The 26,388-nt window shown below is 34.7% G+C and overlaps 1 protein-coding gene across 1 annotated transcript in view; it reads left to right on the forward strand.

Moving 5' to 3' along the window:
- Positions 1-26,388, forward strand: part of LOC128221729 (uncharacterized) — a 40,861-nt gene that overhangs the window by 8,642 nt on the left and 5,831 nt on the right. The window contains exons 5-24 of the mRNA XM_052930330.1: positions 413-562; positions 1,392-1,560; positions 3,032-3,156; positions 4,341-4,419; positions 4,743-4,939; positions 5,754-5,921; positions 6,331-6,481; positions 7,012-7,116; positions 7,887-8,002; positions 9,969-10,071; positions 10,261-10,461; positions 12,580-12,667; positions 13,780-13,953; positions 15,669-15,730; positions 16,115-16,221; positions 17,114-17,216; positions 18,716-18,789; positions 19,204-19,354; positions 22,570-22,623; positions 23,394-23,546. Of these exons, the coding sequence (XP_052786290.1) occupies positions 413-562; positions 1,392-1,560; positions 3,032-3,156; positions 4,341-4,419; positions 4,743-4,939; positions 5,754-5,921; positions 6,331-6,481; positions 7,012-7,116; positions 7,887-8,002; positions 9,969-10,071; positions 10,261-10,461; positions 12,580-12,667; positions 13,780-13,953; positions 15,669-15,730; positions 16,115-16,221; positions 17,114-17,216; positions 18,716-18,789; positions 19,204-19,354; positions 22,570-22,623; positions 23,394-23,546 (2,530 nt within the window). The remainder of the gene's footprint in view (positions 1-412; positions 563-1,391; positions 1,561-3,031; positions 3,157-4,340; positions 4,420-4,742; positions 4,940-5,753; positions 5,922-6,330; positions 6,482-7,011; positions 7,117-7,886; positions 8,003-9,968; positions 10,072-10,260; positions 10,462-12,579; positions 12,668-13,779; positions 13,954-15,668; positions 15,731-16,114; positions 16,222-17,113; positions 17,217-18,715; positions 18,790-19,203; positions 19,355-22,569; positions 22,624-23,393; positions 23,547-26,388) is intronic.

The following is a 26,388-nucleotide window of genomic DNA, read 5'->3' on the forward strand; positions in this document are numbered from 1 at the left end:
CTTAACTTCTACATCCATACTTAAATTGTTGCAGCTGTTCTGTACACCGACGAACAATTCAGTGCTTTTGGCTATTGCATGTACATTAAACTATACGTGACATACTAAGTGTTTTAACATTTTTTAACCTTTTTAGACACCGATTGACATAATTATATGCTTATAGAACACAAACCTTTAATCAGAGCAGGATCTTAGTAGAACTTAGAAAACCTTAAATCCGTAGAAACATCACAGACTAGTTTCCATATTCTCAACTTTGTGTTCAACTTAAAAACTGATTGAAATTCAATAACAAAAATATGACAATAAAATGAGTTCAACTTACGCCTAACATCTTTAACGAATCGTGCCCCAGTATCATAACAGTATACCTTGATACGAAATCTTCCAAGTATTTTTATTATTGCAGCTATTTTGGACACCCATGTACAATTCTGCCTTGCTGGAGCAATGGTTGATGCTGGTCAGAAAGAATGAATACCACGACGAAGATCATCAAAACCCCATTGAAAAGGCAAAGCAGTCAAAGATTTTTATTTGTACAACAATGTATAGAGAGGTAATGAAATGAAAGTAGTTAATAAATCGCATTTAAATTGACCTTCATTTCAAAAAATTAGAGCGAAAAGGGTTTTATTGACGTCAATTAACGAAGTAGATATCACCGTCCACTCTTCGATTGGTTCTCATTTAAAATGTTGAAATTCTTAAATATTGTAACTCAATTAACAATTATTGTTTTTGTTCTTCTGTTGGACAAAGTTTATCAGCCATTCCTCTAATGCTTGAATACATTTCCGGAGAGAGATCTATTGCTAGCAAAGAAAACAACAACATCATAAGTGTAAAAACAGCTATTCCGGTTTGGTTGAGATGGCTCATTCAATTTACAAAATCATACTTATAAAACATTTAAAACTGCAATGACAAACCCAGTAGCCTACAAAGATTATTGCATGTATGACATGTTCTTGATATTTAAGATATGTAAGTAACACCGAATTATATGAACAGATAAAGAAGTTTAAATCCGAATTATTACTTTTACACCTAAATAATCAGGTTGTTTTGTTACATCTTATTATGCAGGCTGTTATTTTACACTCAAATATTAAGGTTACTCTTTCACACCGTAGTCTGCACGTTGCTCTTTTACACCAGAATATCCAGGCTGCTTTTTTACACCTAAATATTCAGGATACTCGTTTACACATTCATTTTATTCAGCCTGTTCATTCACACCTAACTATCCAGGTTACACTTTTACACATAAATATCCAGGCTGCCGTTTTACACCGAACTATCCAGGTTTCTCTATTACACCTTAATATGCGTACTGCTTTATTCACCTAAGTATTCAAGCTGCTCTTTTACACCTAAATATGCAGGCTGATTATGAGATGAAACAGCTTCTGGAGTCTATACAAGGACTTAATCTCGCACAAGCAAAAGGCAACCGGCACTTTGAGGCCCACGTTTTCTTTGACGGAGCTGTGAAGGACAGAAACCCAACGGAGTTTGTACTACAGCTGGTTTCACTTGCTGAAACAGTGCTAGGTAAGTGGTTCTTTTTAATATTAATACAATGCGAACTACAGAAACAAGCGCAGTAGCTATAAATGAAAATGTGGAGTGTAAATTGTCAGTGTATTGATCTACTAATATTGCAATAGGTTACCTTGATTCTTATATCAGTATTAAAATGTTTTGCACATTTGAAAATCTGAATGTTTTTTTCAAATGTATGCTTAATACATGGCCGAATAGCTTAATGTAGTACTGTGATCAATATTGTTTTTTATGAAACGAATTAGTACCGTGATTGCTACAAGTTTGTTGTTCAATTAATTGTATTTAGCCTCAACGTTTGTTAGCCGAATATAAGATGGAGAGCTGTGACTTAATAAGAATTAATGCAAGGTTTTGAAGCAGATAGTAATATTTTGGTAAACGGAACTCATTTAAATACAAAAAGATGGCCTTTGGCTAATATCGTTGTGTTATTAAGGTGACCTCCCGCTCCTCAGAGTCAATAACTGTGATTGGAATGGGATATTCCGAATTGAAATGGATAAATTAATTCCTCGTGGTCCCCGGGGTATAAAATGCGCGAATCAGAAGCATTTTTCATTTCTGTTGCTGATTTTAACGTGTGAACATCAGAAGAGAAGTAACAACGTTGATTGAACATTGTACTGGAATGTAGATCTGGTACATGAGTAGCCTCGGTGAAAAAGCAGTACACTATTGTAGGAGCCTAATATTAGCAGCAGTGGTTCAAGCAGTATCGTCTCCAGACAATAGGTAGTTGCATATAATGTACTAGACCGCATACCGGATACATGAGTAGCCAAACGTGTGCATAAACATTGTATTGCAAACATTTCAGTCCTTTGTAGGAACAGTCTGCCGATAAATTTCATAAAAATAAATAAATACAATAAATAGAGATGTTTTATAACAACTTCCTTCCAATGATTAGTTTTGTCAATTATGTACTGTAAAACCATGAAAAAATTAAAATAATCCCCTGGGGAATTTTTTTTTGCGTTTGTATTATATGAACTACAAACGTGGTCAAAGTTACCCTACATCCAGACTTTTTTTTAAAATTTACACCCGTGGGTATTTGCGTTTAAATGCACATATTTTCCCCCGACGGTAAATCTCGTCATTTAAACGGCGTAAAAATTGTATAATAGTGTATAAACATTAGCAGTATATGATCTTCGACACCACCGTTATCTCTAGATTGTCGACGTAAATAGTGTAATATTCTCCAGACATACTACCTGAGTAGCATCGGTTATAATGTCTTGTCTCTGACCTGTTCAATAGTGTACCAGCATCTTCTTCAATACCAGATTCATATGGTGATTAGCATTATTAAATAAGCATTGGTTTCAAAACATCGGACAGAAAAGTCCCAATGGTATTATATAAAACTCAATGAATTAGTGAGTAAAACATTGTGCTATAGACGCTTTACACATGTAATTTGCTTTGATTTAAACCTTGTCGATTGTAGGTGTAGAAGCAGAATTCAGTACCAAAAACGCCACCCCGTACGGAATCTCATTTTCATGGAAACTAAAAGCTGCAGACAGCGGGAAAGGAATGGTGTTCCGAATCCACCTTAAAGATAATCTAAAGGTTAATGTTTTGTTTGTTAAGCTTTGATTATAGTATGCAGTAATCTTTACTTAAATATATAATTTGTAGTATAATCATATTCAATATATTGTTACAAATATGCTGTAAGAGGAAAAGTGTTTGGTGCTAAATAATGTAGTGGTGTTCATAAATTGGTAGTGGCAAATTCATACATACCCAATTACTTTCCATTTACTGATATCGTTGTTAATGTTGTGTATTGTCTTGAATGCTTCTTAGTCTAAAAGTTACACTCAACCATTAAACTTTCCTATATATTTCTGTGTAATAAAAGACATATTTGACTAATTTTTAAGCTATTTTTGAATAAATGGAGACTACGATGACCATCAATACAAAACATAACCTACATTTTAAGCCAATTAAAAGAGTGATCATATGACTCATGGGAAAAATAGCCTACTTAAAAATACACATTGTTCGACTTAAAATTATATCCGAAATAGCCTTCATTTTGAAAGAAGTCAATGTTTTCATCTCTAAAAGTTCAAAGGTACATGAGGCAAGGATATAATGTTTAGACATTTGAAAAACACAGTTTATCCTTCATGTTAACATATGTAAACGTTTGACATTGAACAACATTCTTTTTCTATAGATATATTTGGCCAATAGGAAAGTAGCTATGACGGTTTTCTAATGTCATTCTAGAATGCATGTCCATATTGTCTCTATAGCAATACATATGTATCAATATAAGAACTTTTCGAAAAAATGATGACTGATACATTGTTTATCATATAGTTTAGTTACTTATTGTTTAACATATAGTTTAGTTACCTATTGTTTATCATATAGTTTAGTTACTTATTGTTTATCATATAGTTTAGTTACTTATTGTTTATCATATAGTTTAGTTACTTATTGTTTACCATATAGTTTAGTTACTTATTGTTTGTCATATAGTTTAGTTACTTATTGTTTATCATATAGTTTAGTTACTTATTGTTTATCATATAGTTTAGTTACTTATTGTTTATCAAATAGTTTAGTTACTTATTGTTTATCATATAGTTTAGTTACTTACCCCTGTAGTTGCTATTAAGCCATTATGCTTATCTCGTATCGCTACATTTTAAGGGGTGAAAGCCGAAAGGTTCTATGTGAAATTACATTCAGAAGCAGATAGAATATCTTCACTTTAATCTTCGATTTTTTTCAAGGTCAAGAACAAGAAAAGGTGGAGTCAGGTGATGTACATGTCATATGTGCTCGACTTTCTCCTTAAACAAGACGAAAATGGTAAGCGAGAGGGTGAAAGTGGTCAAATGGTTAAGTTAAGGTGTCCGTCTTTCACCCAAGAGTGTATGGGTTTGAACACCACTAGGGGAATGTTCCTTTGGCCTCTAAAAATGAAATAATTTCTGATTTCTACCAAGATAGAGGATTCGAGAGTGATTCAAACCAGCTTATAAAATAGAAATGGTGAAACACATATGATATGGGAATAGCTTATACACCAATAATACAAAACACTATCATATTTAATTCATAATTTGTATATTCTTATTAGTATAATCACTGTTTTCTGTCAATTGTCATGGTAATGCTTTACTTTTGTAAAGCATCGGAAGAAGACTGTTTTGTCCTCACAACTGATGCAGACGTGCGGTTCACACCTGACTCTGTTGAAGCCCTTCTTGACCTCATGACCCGAGATAACACAGTCGGAGCGGTGTGTGCCAGAACCCATCCCCTTGGGAGCGGTCCACTAGTGTGGTACCAAGTTTTCGAGTACGCGATCGGTCACTGGTTTCAGAAGGTAATTATATTTCACGTGTAGGGCAAACAATACACCCTTGGGAGCGGTTGTCATGTCTGGTATCAAATTTTTCTTAGTACCACTAATTGCTGGTTTTAAAGGCTGAGAATCCTACATATGCCCGTACTCACACCGGTACGAAGGGATTGAACTCAAGCTAAATTATGTAGTGCCGAATGACCAATATGATTTAATGACATGTGACATAAAATATATGCAAAACCTGCATTGTTTTCAGCTTTAGACAGGTCACTCCTAACAACGGTCTATCATCAAATAATTATGAAATATAGTATTCTAAGAATGTCAAAGCATCTCGAAAGGCTTAATCGAAATCGAAATCTGAAAACAAATGAACACAATGCGGGTTTCACATGAGTTCGGGGTCGCATGTCACCAAACCGTATATATCATACAACACTAAACGGAATAGCACGAGTTCAATCCCCTTTTGCACCTGTGCGTATACAAAGTCAAATAGTGCTTACAAGAGCTTATCTTTTCTCCGTCGGAAACGCCAACTCATGTGGTTCCAATTGTTTTAAAACGCAATAAACAACTGATTTCTAAAGACACTCGTTATACTTTGGTGTGCTGTTTTTCATATGTAGCCTATTTCTAGCTAGTCGATTTCTCAAAAATCATTTTGCAAAATTTGCGTTTTCACTTTAATATTGTTTCAAATGGAAATTCTGCCTACTATTTTGTGACATACTGTATTATCTAACGTACGCTGGCCGTGATGATAAGAAGTATTTTGTTTATTTTGACACGAACTTACAAAATTTCTTCATCATTCAACACTATTTTTCAGGCGGCGGAACATGTTATTGGGTCAGTTCTCTGTTCACCAGGATGTTTCAGTGTGTACAGATGCCGAGCTATCAGGGATATCCTTCCTCAGTATGCAACGAATGTGGAACACGCATTCGACTTCCTCACCAAAGATATGGGGGAAGACAGATGGTTCTGTACCCTTCTGGTGAGTTAAGACATAGTGAGGTATACAGTATATAAATATTGACTGCCTTGAGGGTGACAGTGCGTATTGTCAATATGAGGTAAATACTGTCGACCGAGGCATTTTTAATATAATGACGTCAGAGGGTAACAGTGCGGCAAAGGGTGATAGTGCGGGGTGATAGTCAAAAATATTGCCCTGGCGTTTTAAATATATGTTCTATAGAAGTGAGGTATAATAATTGAAGTTAACGTATATACAGTGCAATATGTGAAATTTCGTATATGACCGTAGGTGAATATTTCTTTTTTTATAATTCTGTTCACGGGCAATAAAATTAGAATCCAAAAAAATATTTGGATTGGCCCCAAACTGTAACCAATAATTACTGTCATTACCCATAACGCTATTAGGAATATGTCCAATTCAGGTCCAAAGTGGCTGGCGGATTGAATATTGCGCCGCTTCAGAGAACAGTACGCATTGTCCGGAAGACTTCGACGAGTTCTTCAAACAGAGGCGTCGCTGGGTTGCGTCCACATTAGCAAACCTGATGCTTCTAATCAAGGAATGGAGCATCAGTGAGTCAGATCGAGCGATTAAAACATTATGGCCAAGCATATTTTTGTGTTATATTTTAGGTTGTCCGATTATGGCAATGGTTTTTGCACACGCTTCCCGATTCTCGGGCTTATGTAAGTTTGGTTTGTGGTCACAAGTGGGTGTCTTCCGGGTACTCCGTTTTCCCCCAAAACACAAGATCACACTCTCGCGTTTGATCATGCCAACGAAAGAGATTATTATAATGTTGTTTTTCACAATCGTTGCAATAAAAATAAGTTTAAACTAATGTTTTTTGAAAAGATTTAAATGCAATATGTCACGTGTGCATTTTATGATATGAAATAAAACAACGTATTGAGTTGTTGTTTTAAACTAAATTACTGACAAATTAGCTTTAAAATAATATTTCCAGGTTACACATTATGTGTACCATACGATTTCATTTCTGAGGATAATAATCATGCGTAATAAGTTGAGATATAGATATGAGAAATTATTAAAAAAAGCTTAGTCGCTGGCTTTCAGCTTAACCCATTTATGTTTTCAGTCTCAAAGTTGAACCCCCGTGTGTCAATCATTTTCCTAGTGTATCAGATGATCATATTGAGTGCCACTCTTATAAGTCCAAGCTCAGTTATCCTGGTAGTAACCGGTACGTTATATGTGTGTGTGTGTGTGTGTGTGCGTGCGTGCGTGCGTGCGTGCGTGCGTGCGTGCGTGCGTGCGTGCGTGCGTGCGTGCGTGCGTGTGTCAGTAAACAGCTTGTAGCATTACTAACTATAAATGTTTTATTCCAAGGTCGTTTTTCGTCATGTGTGCCGTACATAAACATTTTTGAAGATAAATTCGAACCCCGTTGGATCGAACTCGCTTGGCTCGATTTCCTCGTTGGCTGTAACTGGATGGCTCCAATTATTTCCGCCGGTCCCTCGGAGTTCGAGCCAACAGGGTTCGACTATATATTAGAACACGTGTGAGGTTGAGTGATCATAAATTAGTTTAAACCCAATGCACATCTGTTTCGGTGACCATTGCATGGTGGTCAACCACACGTGTACTACTTAAGATATGCTTATGTATATGTATTGTGAAGTCGTGTGTCTCTCGTTTAGTGTCTGAACGGCCTTAACCTTAACAAGGGTTTCGTTAGTTAAGCTACCGGGATGTCACCGTAATTTAATCTATATTGTTAACAAATTTTGTGATGATGAACATGGGTCGGTATATATGGCTATAATTGCGCGAGATAATTTGAAAATAACACCCTTGAATAATGGACCACACAATTCAGTACAATCTGCATCAAACGTGCAAATGTATACACGTCGTTTTTCAGTAACTGCTGTAATACTCTTGCACAAAATGTTGACCATTACCACATGTAAGCTTATTTTACAAGCACAACTCTTTATTTGTATACAGGTGGCCTCAAATACTCTTGGAATATCGGCGTTACGACCAGCGTTGTGCTACAAGTACTTGTTACCGTGGGATACGCAGCTACGTGCCTGTTGACGTCATCAAAAACGCAGCTAAACGTTAGTTAGATGATTTATGTTTGTACACATGACTCATTTAAATTGATTAAATAACAGTAAATTTAGAACGTTAGCCAGTATTCAACCGCGCCTATTCTGGATCCGATATAAATTGCTGAACCACCTTTGAATAAGAACTAATTTTGAATGACTTGATCGTACCTTTTAAGAGCTAGCACTGTTGCTCCGGCTTGATTCATTCGTTTGCAGGTGATGTTTGTATCCGGTCTTTGAGTACTTGAAAATACTTTATAAGTTTATATGTTATTTTTCCTTTATTCTTCATTGTTTTCAAGTTGATACTGGCTCTGATGAGGCTTATATTTTTTTAATATTGTAATTTTTGATAAAAGTTGGGACAAGTGTGAGGTTATGGCCATACATACTAGTTTAAGCTCCAAGTATAATCGTGTTCCATTGATCTTGTGTGTCCCTGGCCGTTCCAAGGCGGTAATCCTATCATTTGGATCTGTTTGTATTTGTGTATGTGGTGTTTATACGTTTGTATCTGTAGTTCATTGTCGTTTAGGCCAATGCTTTTTGTCTCTAAACAGGGTTTATTTAAGGAATGAATTGCGAGGTTGATGTCATTATCGGGGTATGAACGCAATTGAGCTGGTCAAAGTGTGTGGAGTCCGAAGGATTCCACGCGTACTTTGACCAGCCCAATTGCGTTCATATCCCCGATAATGACATCAAACCCGCAATTCATTACTTATATTTACACTCATAGTTCATTATTTCAATCAATAATTGTTAAAAAATACTTAATTTCATTTAAAAAAAAAAACTTTCAGTAACCCTTTCCTACCCATTCTGTAAATAGAACGAACCGACTGTAACCGAAAGCATTTTTTCAAATGCCGTCACAATATCGCGGGAAAAGATCAACAACTTAAAATCACTTTTAAACGTAAAATTCAAACAGTTATGGCAACTATACATTTAAAATTTAAAAAATGAACACTTTCTAAAATGTTGATTTATACTTTAAGGGTCCTTCTGACACAATACAAACAATACCAAGATAAATATTTTTCATGTAAATTTTTATGCAATGAATTGCGATCCGAACATATCCGAAGATGTTGCGTTCATCGATTGATGAACGCAATTGCCGAAAGGTAGTTCATTTAAGGAATGGAAGTTGAGTTGTAAATATGTTCGACCACTGGGCTTGTCACTGTAGTTTTCGTTGAATTATTGATTCACAAACGCTGTTGCACTAACGCATAAGCTATTGAACGATGCAATTGTCTCATATTTAGTTGTCAGGGGCCGTATTCAATAAGCATCTTAGAAACCTTTTTTATCTAAGTGAAAAATTGTCATTTTTTCTAATTTAGTTTTTTAGAAAATGGACAATGTTTATCCACCAAAAATATGGAAATAAGCAAGAAAATGGTCTTAACAATATATGCATATGAATAAATATGTTGAAAAGTAGAGGGTATTTAAAATAATTCTTGTCAAAAATTAGAAATTTTTCACTAAGATGAAAATATTCACTAAGATACTTGAATACGGCCCCTGTTCTGCTTTTACAAAGGGCATTAGCAATTTTCGGTACACTCAAGACTTAAGGTGCACTCAATATATGTGTAAAGCACCGTTCATGTCATTTTCAGGTTGTTGTATAGCTGTTATCATTTATATACGCTGTGATAATGTCAGTTGTGATAATCGGTACTTGTGGTCAAACGCCTAAATACTAAAGCAACTGCCAATTCCTATCTAGAACACGCATCATATATACCACGTTCCGGTCATGTCATTTTCAGGCTGTGAAGCTGTTAACATTTCTATACGCTGTGATCATGTCAGCTATGCATGTCGGTGGGTCAGATCCTACTGCGTTTCAGGCAGGTCTTAGGCTCGGTAATGCAAACGGCGAAATACAAATCAGCAAAGGCCATCTATTACACACAGCATATAAGTATGTACAATCTCATTACGTTATTTTCAGGTTGCAAAACTTTTAACATTCCTGTACGCTGTAATCATGTCGGCTGTAATGGTCGGTGCTGCAGTTCAGATTGCAAATGACTTTAGCAAAGACAGTGACACTGGTATGATATCATTTATTATTGACGTTTTATTTGTAAAATCTACATGTAAATGTTTTGTATATACAAAAATCACAACATGGGTGTGTCTGTAAAAAGGCTCAAAGATGACTCTGCGCAATTTAATATCGATAAACTTAATATATATCTGTATCTGCATGCTACTTCTGAGCTTACTGTTTTACTTTTCAGTTATCAATAAAGCAAGCTTCCCCATATCAATTACAACTCTTTACCTCGGGATAATGGTTGGCATATTTTTCATCACTGGAATCTTACATCTTTGGGAGTTTGTCTATCTACTCCACGGCGTCTGGTTTTTCCTCTGTATCCCGGCTGGCTATCTCGTCTTAATGATCTACAGCATCAGTAACATCACCGATCGATCTTGGGGTACGTATATGTTATGTGCATGTTTAATACTTATATATGCAAACTGACCTGGATGTATAGGACGACACTGACCTGGATGTAAAGGACTGATTTCTTTAAACTGAATATAAGCACTCCCACTTGGCCCGAATTTTCCGAGGCTCTGGATGTTTCGCCGCTACCTGTGGGTTCGAGACAACGGGGTTCGACTGTACAGTCAAACCTGGTTCAACGGTCACCTGCTTTAAAAGGCCACCTGCCTTATCGGGCCACTCCAAATTCCTCAAGTATGTCTTACTATATAAAGTACTTGCATTAAGGGGCCAACTGTCTAACTGTAGAAAACACCTTTATATGTACGGGTTGCGGGCTCACGTAAAACTCCAAGTGAACACCTGGTTCACTGATCATTCATAGACGGTACCCTTTACATAAATAATATATTTTATTATTATACCTCACTTCTATGGAACATATAGTAAAAACGCCAGGGCAATATTTTCGTCCATCACCCCGCACTATCACCCTCTGCCGCACTGTTACCCTCTGACGTCATGAAATTGAAAAAACGCTACAAATACGCCGCCATGTTGGATTTGTATGTGAAAAATTATGATTTATATAAAACTGGCATTGCAACCTTAAAAGGCACTTATTATAAAACCTCACTTCTATAGAACATATGAAATTGGCAATACGGTACGAATACGGGATTAATTGATAGTATTTTACTTAAAGTCTGTATTGTCTGAGCGCTTTGTTTACCAGCCGACAATTCTTGGCAATGGAAGCAAGATTCGCAGCTGTCAGTGAATATGGTATTTTAGTCGCCTCGATAGACGGTATTAACCTCAGGTTGACAATATGCACTGTCACCCTCAAGGCAGTTAATATTTATATGATACGTCAGGCAACTGTGCTTTTTGTATTGTGTGTTGTGTGTGTCTGTTAAATCTTGATCCTTGTGCATCTTAACTGGATTATAGTTAAAAATACGTCTACTGGGCATGCGCAAAGACTCCCATAAGAATATAAGTATCTATCATGTGTGTCTGGTACGGATCGAAAAATCCGACCCGAGGGCACGCGCGTAAGCCGGTAACGAGGCTTGCCGAGTTACCGGCCACGCAGCGTGCCCGAGGGTCGGATTTTTCGATCCGGACTAAAAACATGATTGATATTTTTTCTTGCATACCTAAATTATCAATTTGTGGAAAAAATGACGTTGAAAACGAACTTTTGTACAATTACAACAAAAAGCGCGTGCGACGTTGTTTACCGACGTCATAGAGCGCAGTAATTTTGAATAACTAAAATTAGCGTTTTTTAACGATTATTTATGTTCAATTTTAATTAAAAGTCTTGCAAACATATATACTTGATTGTGCTTTATTGAAATGGCATAATATTTTGTTCATAAACCATACAAAAAATGAAATAAGAAGTGGCGCCTTGTTGCGCGTGACTCATCTTACATGGGGTTTGTAAGATGGTTTTTCCAGCACTGGTCACATGACCGGAAACACACGTCCGGTATGCAAGAAAAAAATACGTCTACTGGGCTTGCGCAAAAGACTCCCATAAGAAAGAGACCATACAACATATTATAAGAATGAAACAATCTGGTCAAAATCGGTCATGTTGCACATACGGATTAGGTAAAAACTGAAATTTAAGTATTAAATGTAACAAAAACGGCTAAGCTAGAATGTGTGGGCGAAATGATGAATTGGAAAATCACTAACTATATCCGTACAATACATCGCCCGCTAATGTTTTATTATGCAATAAATATCAAGTTGTAAATAGTGAACTTACACATACTTATCTCAGACTATCTCTCGAGATTCAAGGTCCCGGGTTTCTTTGTTACATTAACAACTTTTTCTTTCTTGGATCGCTTTATCACATAAGCATCATGTGATCCTTTTTAATATGTCGAACATCAGACAGTTGCATTTTGGTAATTATTTCTATACTTTCTACGTAAAATGATATATTTCTTTACAAATGAGAATTGTTTAAGAGACTAGCCACTAATTTTAAGCATTATCTTAAGTAATTGAAATTGAACTGATCTGTGCTATATTTTGTGCGTTAGCTGTCTTTTAATATTGTTTTATGTTTTAAAATATGTAGGTACTCGAGAGGTAAAAACACACTCGGTCCGGGAAGTTAACAAAAGCTGGCAAGATTCACTGACTAAGGCATTCAAATCCTTTTTCTTGTAAGTACACAACAAAAACATAATGTGTTGCAATGCAGCACGTATATAAAAATGTATCATTTTAACAACGCCATTTTGCTGTTTTGATAGTTAAGAATTGTAATGAAAATTAAGCTCTGTAAAGGCAAACAGTAAACTATTTGTTAGCTCGTATATTATATAACATAAACGCTAAATTATCGACCTGGGACGTATAGAAAACTGGAGTGGTTTTCAATATTCAACTGTAGTACATCATTGCCTTCATTCACTCTTTCGGTCAGTTATTAATAAAAAGTAATCCAGTAAGTAATATCGTTCTTAGATCCAATTAAGACAAATATTGAATAGCAGCCCTGTTCTTAAGCTATCAAAGTACGTAAAGAATTCACAGGCCATTAGTATTTGAACCGCGAAAAACATAAATAGGTCTTCTATATACATGTAATATGTAAGTCGTTTTTTTTTTATAAAAAGAACACTTTTTGTTTTTTCGATTTAAACATCGACAGGCAGAAATAGATATTTTGAAAAAAATGACGTCATCGGAAAAATGACGTCATAGTTTTCTGTTACTTAAATAAAATAGTGACGTGTTGTCAAGGTCAATGCTACTTCAAATATAGTTAACGCTTTCTTTTTATTGTGAATCGCAAGCATGTACTTGGTGGATTTCTAAAATCTGACCATTCAACCAGACCCATTGTTCAATTCCAGGCCTGGGTGCATTTGGGGTTGGTTTGTGGTCACCAAGCCCACAATGTTTAGAAAATTAAGCCCGCTCTCACAATCCAATCAAACGTCGGCGCGCACAGGACTGATACCCAATTCCAACGACGTCATTTCCGAATTACAAAATGGCGCAATTTTCTGAAAATCTATAAATGTTATTTTACATCCTTTTAGGCATATAACATAAAGAGGAAAACGATGTTTGTTTCAGTGTAAGATCGCAATATATTTCAACTCGTAAACACCGAAAGTAAATGTTTCACTCGTGGCTACGCAATTAGTAAAATATAGCTCGGTGAAATATATAGCGATCTTACACTAAAAAAACAATGTTATATTTGGGGATTCAGAAATAACGCTATTCAAGAATGTATACAACAACCAATGTTCTTTTTTTGCAGCTGCTGCTTTAAAAAGCAATTAACTTCTGCAACATCAAGCACACAAACTGAGCTTCCACAAACAAAGACGACAACAATGCGAACAATGTCATTGGGTCGACAAACCACGACACAGGAATCCCAGTCAATGGTAGACGAAGAGCAGCCCACATCTCTCAAGATCTCTGATTTTAGGTACGAGGTATATACTAAGTAAATACTTAGACACGTTAAAAATGTATGGGAAAGAAGATGAATTGAGTAATCACCTACTATTTGATACCCAAATCGATCTCGATGCTGAGCTGGATGTTCCTAGGCGGTATCTCATACATTTATTAATACAGATATTTGAATGCATAATGTTCTCTTCGTGTTTGTTTGTTTTGTGCCGTAGTGTGTATCTCGATCAGTAATTGCTTGGCCTTCAATCTTGGGTCTATAAACATGGTTATCGTTGACGTTTTGGCTACTTGGCTTGTCTCGTAGTTCCTATTGTATTATGAGTAGTGTTTGAAAATCGGACTCCATTTGCTATCGATAATCGAATCGAATCGGACCAAGCATTTCGATTTACAATCGGACAATAATCGAAAGTTCATAATATCAGTAAGGAATACATTCTTTATACATAGTATAGTCATGATCATTGAAATGGTTAAACCTGGAATCAGTACGTGTGATGCTATAGTTATGCTTTTTGCAAACAGTATGTACATTTCGGTCTTTAATAACTTAACTTAAGTTTTAAACTTCAAATGAATTCAACGAGAATTGACCGGAAGGAAAAATTGACATTTACTGGACTTTGATCAGAAACCAAAAAAAAAACAATACGTAGTTACCGGAAGTAACATTAGCGACATCGATTTTGTACAACCACTATCGATTGTCGCCGACATAGCATTGTCAGCGACGATTTATCGACTGTACTCGATAATCGTTTCATCACTAATTGTGTACTTATTGTTTTTTTTGGTTAAAATCGTTCGTTATTCATGTTGTTGGATATTTTACAACACATTTTTATAGTTGTGACTTGTTAAGCGCTTTATCAGTATTAAAACATGGTAACTGCTAGTTACTTTTGTCATTTTAATTTGGAACTATTTATATGGCGCATCGTTGACATTCTACTCTGAGTACTTTGGCTGTCAAACAATCGGTTCAGAAAGTGGAACTAAATTGGTAATAAAAACACCGTTTTAAGCATGTGATAAAAAGATCTGACACCCGTTGTCATTTAATACAAGAATTTTATTAAACTCGTCCATGAAATTGAAATGCATCATGAGAGTTAAAATTACATATTGATCTATAAATGCTGTGAAACGGCTATTTCTTATTTCAATAATCCCCAACTGGCTCGCTTACTAACAAATTTCATAAACTCGTTTAATAAAATCTTGTATTAAATGACAACTCGTGTCAGATCCTATATGTTTTATGAGTGTGTTCTTGTTTTGATACAATGTTTGTTTAAACAGTGATTCTCTTTATCGTCTGCTCGGTGGTATCGGTGCATTGCAATAAATGCATGTACTGTAGCACGTATGGTGAAACACCTAATATACAGATATATGAAGAGAGTGAGAGTGGTCTAGTGGTATAGGTGTCCGCCTCTCTCCCGAGAGGTTATGTGTTCGATCCACAAGAGGGGTACCTTCTCATGGCCTCTCGAAATAGACACCAGTACTTGTTTCTGCCCAGGCAACGTACTCGAGCGTGTTTCTATAAGCTGTCAGTTTTCGTCACAATCTAGCTAAAAGAAATGCGTATAAACTATACAGATGCTGTTGTTTTAAATTTGATTAGCTGTATATCCCCTTCTTGTGACTGCTCCACTGAAACATAAAAACTTTGAAAACGTTTAGCTTACAAAACTACAACAGTTATTGACATACTTATAGGAAATCTGTGAGGTTTGATATGGGTATCGTTGGCGATTTGAACGAAGAAACGAACGTAGCCGGTAAGATTCAAAATATATTTTTTCGAGTTTAACGAGTGTAGCATAAACTATCGAGATGTTTATAAAACTAGTGTTATTGAATAGTTTTTCTATGAAATGTTTCATGCATATCAATAATTTACATTGTTTAGTACAAAGATTGGCTTTTCAATTATCTGAGCATTTGATATACGCTTCAAGGTTAAAAAGAAGTTAAGACAAGCTGCCATGTTTTAATCAACCTTTTCTTTTTTAAGTTTGTCAGTGGTTTCATCTTCCATTAAATGAGCTTTTTGTGATTATAAACGTCTGTTAAGAATATTTAAACGCAGTTTTTGAAAACTTTGAGGAGGATCGAAAGGTTAAGCCAGTAAACCCTATTTTCGTATTATTTTTGTTGTCTAGGAAATCTCAATGCAGTTTTTGACGACAACAGCGACGACGAGGAAGGTACTGAAAACAAAGTACGGACAGTCGAGGAATGGCTTCCCAAAGAATCAAGGGACACTCCAGTTAGTTGATATAATTAAGATTAACGTAACCTTAACATGTTTTATTTATATGATGTGTTTGGGGTAGTTTCGGAAAGGTACCCAAGAGTACAAATGCGAAACCATGTAACAGGGTGTGCTCAAAGGATATTATCTCAGAGATCCTATCAATAAAACACATCAGTGATCGTATTCATGCTCGTTTTAAACTCCTTTTAGGTATGAAGTATCCGATGTACAAATAAGCTTCTATTTCGTCAAGCCATTGTCAATAATGTTAAACGTTTAATCATGTTTAAAGTGACACTCTTATTCAAAATCAATACATATACATGTATAACAAACATAAATTTTGAGTGATAAACCTTTAACTTTATACTAAATAATGCATTTATGGAATATATTATTAACTGATAACAAGATTGTAACCGTGTATTAAATAGCTGAAAACGCAAAAATATAAAATGATTGGTGAATACTAAAAGATTTACTGTGGTCTAGTTTGATAAGGTAGAAATACTGTGTTTTCTGCACCGATCTTTCAAATTTAATTTGGTGTTCTTCATAAGAGCCATTGTTTTCCATATCTATTCATCATTTTTCGTATTAAAAAAAAATTGTGGTAAATGTTATTTGGGAATAAGAGTGCATCTTTAATTTTGATGCAAGTCGACCCCATATAATTTTGCAATCATTGAAAGTGGGTTACTTACTGACTATTAGATATGTTAAATCAATGACCGATCAATCAACAATTTGATACAGGCATACTAACAATGTCAATATACATCGGATACATTAACTTGTCACTTGTTCTGTTTTAATTTGAGAGCTTTTTAATTTTTATATTGTTTGATGCAATTTCGAAATTCTTTTTACATATTCAAATGTAAGAGGTCATCAACTTTTATAGGGGCAACATGAGTTGGTAAAGAGATTTAAGGAGCATGGATTCGAAAATACTATTTTCATCAGCAGAATGAGTGAAAAGGAATTAAAAGATGTAGGTGTGAAAAGTAAGTATTGCTTTCTAAGTTCCAACTACTAGTGTTCTAATTATGATAAACCATTTCTTTCTGATGTAGTTCAGTTTCAGTTTTATTTTACACTCAACACATACAATATGTGAAAAGAGGTAAATACTTGTAAAACACATAACATTTGTAATACAAATCAGATATATAATGTTCAAACAGGCTGTAACGTTTCTGATTACTACTAACACATTTAAAAAGTACAGATTGAAAATTGATTAACAAGGTATAGAAGTAAATAATTTCTGGTCCCCCTAATTATTTATCCCATAAATGCGTACAAACTCACACAGAACAGAACAGAACAGAACATTTATTTCCAAGAAGGTCATAGACCCATCTGGCAAAACATGTACATATACAATGGCGACAAAAGCAGCAATATACAATAAACACACATTTATGAAATAGAATTGATATAAATAAATAATATAAATAAATACATAATTATACACGTATAGAGAGGTGCACTAACACTACGTACTTCTTAACAAACAAATTAACGACGATTGCAACAAACCTATACACATTAAATGGAATACAACGTAGTATTTCTTAATTCAAATGCTTGAAAAATATAAACACTTACATTTTTCAAAATAGCTTCATTTTCGATATTAAAGAGTTCCATAAATTTATACATACTGGGACGTGACACATTACACGTACGCACCTATTGCCCATTATATAAAACAATAATATGGTTTTGTTTGACAAAATGTGTATTGATATTATAATTACTGTTAACCATTCAAATTATTTAAATGTGCAATCCAGCTAACTCATAACCTGGCCCAAAATTCTCGAAATTTCTTTAGTCTAACATGTTTGAATATCTTATTTCATGTAGGCAAATTACTTATTAGACTTGTTCGTATCAACCAAAACATTGTGTTTTATGATTATCCGTTAAAATGCTCTCAATTGTGTTTTTTTCAATGTACATTTTTCTTAGTATCACATTATTGCCAAAAAAGATGAATACTTTTTAAAACATTTTCATTATAAAATTTAAACATATTTTGACTTAAGTGTATAATTTGGAATTGCTATATTTCTTGAAAAAAACTAATTCTCTGAAATGGTGTTTTCATTTTTCAAAAAGGTTCAATATTTTTATTGCAGAATATACACTTAATATAACACTTTTTACCAGTGGAATAAAACAGTTAAGGAAATTGTTGAATTTAAGGAAAAGGTACAATTTTAAATTAAGATGCTGTAATTTTGCCCCGTCTTGAATAAACTGGTCAAGAAATCTACATTTAAACGTAGGAAGATTACTCATAATAACATTTACATAATTATTTTTACCCAACATGAGCTATTCACTTTAATTAATAAATCGTGGTATAATATGTCTTTGGTGAATTAACATTTTTAGTGATTTTAACCACAATTTGACAGACTTTTCCTTAATGAAATATGCCGTGTTCACCATACACAGCTAACACAGTTAATAACATAATCCCTTTTTCCAGGTGCAGGCTTGAAAAGTTTTTTTATGGAAAATATCAAGCGCCTTCCAGATTATGAAATTCAAGCCTTTGTACCGGTGAGTTATTTTTCTTGTACACGTGACCACTTTTAACCAATCGGACAGCGTCATTTATGGGGGCAGTGAAGTATTTAGACAATATCTTCTTAATACAAAAGATCTACACGCATAGATGTAAAGGTACAAATATATTTTGATTGTCTAATTTAAAAAACAAAACAAAACAAAAACAAAAAACAAGAGCAATAAAACATCCTTGAACATAAAAGCAATAAATAATTTTTCATAAAATCATATTGCGATTTGGGTGATAGATTGTAAATGAATGCAACATATATTAAACCTAATTCGACATTTTGCATTTCTTTCATTTCCTTCGGACTCCACCCATTTTGAACAGCCCCATTGCATACCATACCCCAATAAAATGCAAAATGTCGAATTTTTATCCTTAATTAAATTGCATTTTAGAAAACAGTTGATGAGTGGCTGGACAACATAGGCTTGGGGATATACAAGGAGAACTTCAAGAAGGAACAGATTAGAATTGCAAAAGATATGGAGGTATTGAAGTCCTTCTCAAGGAGCGATATCGAGCGCGACCTTAATATAAAAAAGATTGGTAGGATGTTTCTTTATTCCATACCCGTTAAATTTCCGTCTAAACTAGTACATGATATAAACATATGATATGGACACCGGACCGAATTTTCGTATAATACGCTGTGTTTTCCGAGTCCGTAATATGCTGAAGCCTAGTGCGCATTGGCAAATCGACTTGCGCAATATAACGCGAAAGAAATAGATAGTTTGTAGTCGATTGTTAACGTTCGTTTTAAAGATAACTATTCTTATATTTCAAAAAAAAAAAAATACATTAAAGATATGACATAAAGGGAATACTATGATAGTCGGTTGATATGTAGGGTTTCCACAAACTCAGACCCAAATCGTTAGTGATTCTGGCCCCTGGACATGTTCTTTGTTTTCAAATTCCTGATTAAGTTGCTGTGACTAATATCGTTTAATTGCATCAGCCTATGTTATGCTCTGAAAAAAAATCGTCGTTACCCACTGCTGACCCATTCCGTTGTTCTGCATATATCACACATGGTTATTTCGCTCACATTTCGTCTGTTTAGGGTGTGTCAAATCCAGCCATTTCATTGGTGCGTCATGATTTGATGGGGATATTTTGGCCAATGATATCGCTCGTTTTAAAACGCTTCGGCATATTCGCCAAAATAGAGAATTATTTAATTTAGCTCGTGTAAAGTAAGTAGCATTGATATATATTGATGTTACATCCCCATTTAAGGCAGAAACAAGTAGCTGTTTGCAAGTGTTGTTTGGATCTCAAAGAATCGAAATGAATGCTGACTACGAAATAAAAACGTCCTGATCAAACGTTATCATTGTCAATATGCTGAGAAAAAGTCGTCTCAAAATGTTACACTATTCGAAGTATTTATTAATCTAAATGATTTGAATCATTGATAAATGATTGGTTTGATTATAGTGACTTACTCACTGATAGAGTGGCATTTATAACGGCTCTTGCTCTGTATTATATAGAAAAATGTAACATAATTATAAAATATGTATATTTAGATAGTTTTAAGTTGTTTATTCTACAACGAATGTAAAACAAGCTGTTGCGATATTATATTAAAACTCTCGTTGAGCCATTGATATTTTTTCTCGGATTGTCTCTAGTACATGGACATTTGAAATTATAGAGCGTAATCCCAATTACCTTTTATACCAATGATCCTGCATACCAACTTAACCAAGTTCATACAAATGTCTGTGAACCAAATCATAAACTCTCTTAAGTTTTTATTACGTATTGCGAGTCCTTACTTGTGTAGAGAAGGCTCATAAAAAGCTTGAATACAGCATACAGAAAGGGGCATTTCACCTACATGTTTATAATTATAAATCAAAATGTTTTGCCATAAAAATATTGGTTACATATGATTTATCCCCGGTAACTGTGAAAGCATAATTATTCAGCATTGCCCAATTTAATGATGATGGAGATCTCATGAATAAAACATTACAACACTTTTCTCAGTTTGTGTTTTACCTGGAATGCATTTAACAGCAGCCTTAGAAATATATACTTCCAACCACTAGTCAAAATTTCTAATTCTAATATAGAAAATTTAAATATGCTAAATTACAGGCTCAACAATATAAAACACAGTTTTTTTTAAACAAATCCTCAAGTAAGACTACTTAGCCAAAAAACAGTTTTACTTGGTTGTTTAATGTACCTTCAGGCTCGTGTAATTTTCGACAAGGGAAACATGTATTTCATTAATACATGTAAATATATATGCATTATGTTTCGTGGCCAGATGTTTTTTTTAGCTACAAATGATGAATGTTGACATGTTTTATCAGTGTATGTCCGAAAAAAGATAACATTACACACTAAGAAACACACTGCGTGCTTGCTCTATCGTAGTAGTTCCATCATAACCGCATCAAAATTGCTTGTCAATAAGTCCTTTGAAGTTTCAATTTTTAAGTGATTAATTTTGTCACAGTTTATTAGCTGGTACTACAATCAAATTCATTTGAGCTCTTGATGTGTACTTAAAATGATAGAATATAACTCATTTTCGAAAATCAAAAGAAATGAATTCGACTCTGTAAATAAAATGAAAACGACAAATAAATTACCTATGTTTATTGTTAACAGGTAAGTGTGACATTTCACTGTATTTCACGAATTTAACATATCGATTAATCGTTAAGTGTCGTGGTTAATTATCCATTAACACCACTGAACTTTCAGCATCATTAATGTTCCTTGATAAAAAAGTAAAACATTATGAAGGACTTATCACATTTATTAACTTATTTTAACACATATGTGTTCCTCATAACATGATATAGATTGTTATACAATATAAACAGATATACAACGATAACATGATAGGTATAAACTTGAAACTAAGAAAGATAATATCATCAATTACACAGTTATGTTAATAATTTACTTTAAATTGAGTAGTAATACAATTATATGAACAATGAGGTTAGACTAACAACCAGACACACTGGATGCAGGATAATTATATGCTATGCAATGCTGAGAGATATTAAAATTATGAAGTTATATGTGATTAACTCGTTTCAATTTGGACAGTAAATTTTAATGTTGTGACGTATAAATGCTTCTAAAATAAACTGAAACAAATTAAGTTAAACTGCCTTGCATGCGATCAATACATTTCATCATACTAGGCCAAATTAGTATTTTCTTTTTAAATTAGTTTTGTGTAATCGCCATACATATTACAGACACAAACAAAGTGAAATTCGTCTTCTTAAACATCATAAAACGATTACTGTTCGATGATGAAGGCTAAAACGGTGGAATGTAGTGGATTTAACCCACTGGTGATAAATGCAGAGTTACGAAATTAGTCAGCCGTGGGTATCTGAAGATGTCACATTTCTCTTAACTTACCAAAACGTTGCATTACACGGTCAAAATTCTTCAGAATCTAAATTCAATGGACAGAATTTTCAGTACTATATTTTAAGACGTATATTTGCATTGCATGTAAAGAGAGGTGCATAACGCGTCGTTTGTGATTTGTTTTCTTTAAATGTGTTCTTGAAGGTTGGCTTATCCTCGCATAAACCAATATTCTCGTGTTACCGTACATGCCATTCTAAACTTGAACATTATACACGTACCTGAATAACGTAGTGCACAAAAAGAAGTCCACACGCACATGACCCCGTACAAGGAGGGTTTCGCAGCATCTCTGTGGTTACGTTCAACATATACTTATGACATAATGGTGTTTTCTTTAGGTCACATCAAAAGACTGCTGTACGCGATAAGCAAGCTGAGAAATCCAACAGAGGGTAAGATCCATTAATGTGCAATTTTTATCCTCGAGGGTTGTTACAAAATAGTAGTGCTTAATTAACGCGGTGTTTGACTTAACGCAACCTATCATGTTTTATACAAGGTTTAAATTCGTTTGTCTTTTCATTCGGTCTTCAGAAATAAAACGTATACGCTATATTGGGGCGGACCTCTTAAATAATTATTTTAATCTTTAAAAAGTATTAGATGGGATATTACCTTTGTGTATCGTGTATTCTAATAACCTTTAACAGATGCTTGTCTGATTAGTCAATAATGTCTCCTAATCTAATTATCCTATTGGTATTTACACATGTTTATGGCCAATTAACTTGTGAAATACCCGGACTTTACTGGCTAGTTGGAGGGCTTTTATACGATGTAGGTAAGCTTAAATATAAAAAAAACAAGTTCTTTTGGCTTTCAAAGATTGCGAAATATGTCATTTTCGTCCAATTTCAGTTAAAATTGAGAACACAAATACAAGCTGCAATGACTTAATGTACAACGTTATTTCGTTCATTCATTTTAAATTGGTAAATTGTAGAATACGTGTACGGTTTGCATAATCCCATGAGTACAAAATACTTAGAGCTTTCAGAGAACTACCTTATATGAGGGCGGGATTCCTTAAATTTATTTAGTGTTTGTACATTTATTTCCAGTACATGAATGTCTTCCAAACAGCAATAAAATGGGGTCACCAGGCATCCCAAGGTCTCATATTTGGGTATCGCATACCTTAAATATAAGTTTTATATTACAGCCGAGATGAAACTAATTGAAGTTGGTGAAAGATTGAACAAACCGGTCCAAGTCAAACTCTCTAACAAGGATGGATTTGAGTTTTGGGACAATCTGAGAAACTTTTGTCTGATTCCACAGTCCACAGCGTATGGGTTGGAAAAGGACCTTAAAGGTAAACATTATTTTTGTCCTTAATGCAATTATAATACAAGTATACTCCCTAATCGTCAGAGTATTATGTTAACATTCGAGCTACGACAAGCGAAAATGAGTTTTATAGTTAATATGAAGTAAGCAAACAATATTATGTCACAGTTTTTCTTCGGTCTATAGACGGTCTGAATTTACTCTGACTTCCTGCAAAATTAACATAAATTAACAAAAAATAAATAATGAGTTCCATTGGTCATTATAAACTTAAACTAGAAACCCCATTGGTCGTTGTAATATAGGTCAAATACAATAAAGGAGTATCGGAAACGAGCTCTTTAGATCTCTTTAAAAATATAATAATTTTATTCCCCCGCGAACGATTTTTCCAGAAAAGTAAGACAGATTATCTTTTAAAGGTAAACACAACGAGTAAAACGCTAAAATTAGTATACACATTGTTTTCGGATTTGATTGTTTTTGGTGTAAGACGGTCCTGCTTTGATTTTCCTTCTTTGGGTTGAGACTAACTTAACAAAAACGTCATTTCTGGTCGTGCTAAAGTGCTGACCAATAATGTGACGATTAAGAAATAGAGGGATACTGCTGACCAATTGATGACCATATGGATACAGATGGAAATTCTTACTAGTGTAATGATAGTAGTATGAATAGTCATTTCATTTTTCATTATGAATAATTAGTTTGTTTAATATTTATTTTATAATTATATTTTGTTAAAGTTGATATTTTTCTATTTCATAAGAGCGTTAAATTGCAAGCTACAAGCAAACTGGCTTACTACCTTCAATGGCGATCAAAATAAATCAAATGTTTAGTGTAAGACATATTTCCCCTTCACGCGGTAATTCAAACGTTAGCTGCGAGACCCATTTCCACTTCACGCGGTAATTCAAACGTTTACTGTGAGACCCATTTCCACTTCACGCGGGTAATTCAAACGTTTACTGTGAGACCCATTCCCACTTCACGCGGTATTTCAAACGTTGACTGTGAGACCCATTTCCACTTCACGCGGTATTTCAAACGTTGACTGTGAGACCCATTTCCACTTCACGCGGTAATTCAAACGTTTACTGTGAGACCCATTTCCACTTCACGCGGGTAATTCAAACGTTTACTGTGAGACCCATTCCCACTTCACGCGGTATTTCAAACGTTGACTGTGAGACCCATTTCCACTTCACGCGGTAATTCAAACGTTTACTGTGAGACCCATTTCCACTTCACGCGGTAATTCAAGCGTTTACTGTGAGACCCATTTCCACTTCACGCGGTAATTCAAACGTTTACTGTGAGACCCATTTCAACTTCACGCGGTAATTCAAACGTTTACTGTGGGACCCATCTCAACTTCACGCGGTAATTCAAACGTTGACTGTCAGACCAATTTCCATTTCACTAGGTAATTCAAACGTTTACTGTGAGACCCATTTCCACATTACGTGGTAATTCAAACGTTTACTGTCAGACCAATTTCCATTTCACGCGGTAATTCAAACGTTTACTGTGAGACCCATTTCCATTTCACGCGGTAATTCAAACGTTTACTGTGAGACCCATTTCCACTTCACTCGGTAATTCAAACGTTTACTGTGAGACCCATTTCCATTTCACGTGGTAATTCAAACGTTTACTGTGAGACCCATTTCCACTTCACTCGGTAATTCAAACGTTTACTGTGAGACCCATTTCCATTTCACGCGGTAATTCAAACGTTTACTGTAAGACCCATTTCCACTTCACGTGGTAATTCAAACGTTTACTGTGAGACCCATTTCCCCTTCACGTGGTTATTCAAGCGTTTACTGTGAGACCCATTTCCATTTCACGCGGTAATTCAAACGTTAGCTGTGAGACCCATTTCCACTTCACGCGGTAATTCAAACGTTAGCTGTGAGACCCATTTCCACTTCACGCGGTAATTCAAGCGTTTACTGTGAGACCCATTTCCACTTCACGCGGTAATTCAAACGTTAACTGTGAGACCCATTTCCACAGCAAGCAGTAATTCAAACGTTTACTAAACAACCCATTTCAATTTCACACAGTTATTCAATCGTCATCTGTAAGACAGAATACAAAATCATGCCGTGATTCAAACGTTGACTATTAAACCCACTTACATTTCACTCGGTAATTCAAACTTTAACTGTGGGACCCATTTCTACTTCATGCGGTAGTTAAACCGTTTACTGTATGACCCATTTCCACTACACTCGGCAATTCAAACGTTTACTTTACGACCTATTTCAATTTCAAACAGTTATTCGTATTCAATCGTTATCTGTTATACCCATTTCCATTTCACGCCGTAATTCAATCTTTAACTGTGAGACCCATTTCCATTTCATGATGTAATTTAAACGTTTAGTATGCGACCGATTTATAGTTCATGCCGTAATTCAAACGTTGACTATCAGACCCATTTCCATTTCACTCGGAATTACAAACGTTTACTGTGAGACCCATTTCCACTTCACGCGGTAATCTAAACGTTTACTATACGACCCTTTTTCTATTTAACTCCGTAAGGTTAAACATTTATTGAAAGACACATTTCGACGTCACTCGGTAATTCACACGCTTACTTTACGACACCCATTTCCATTTCAAGCCGTTATTCCATCGTTATCGGTAAGATCCATTTCCATTTCACGCGATAATTTAATCGTTTACTTTACGACCCATTTCCATTTCTCGCCGTAATTCAATGTTAAATGTGAAACTAATTTCCACCTCACTCGGTTATTTAATCGTATACTTTAAGATCAATTTCAACCACTAGTTGTAATTACAAATACTGTAAGACACATTTCCATTTTACGATCTTTTCCACTACA

The sequence above is a fragment of the Mya arenaria genome, chromosome 16, assembly GCF_026914265.1.
Source record: "Mya arenaria isolate MELC-2E11 chromosome 16, ASM2691426v1".
NCBI lineage: Eukaryota > Metazoa > Mollusca > Bivalvia > Myida > Myidae > Mya > Mya arenaria.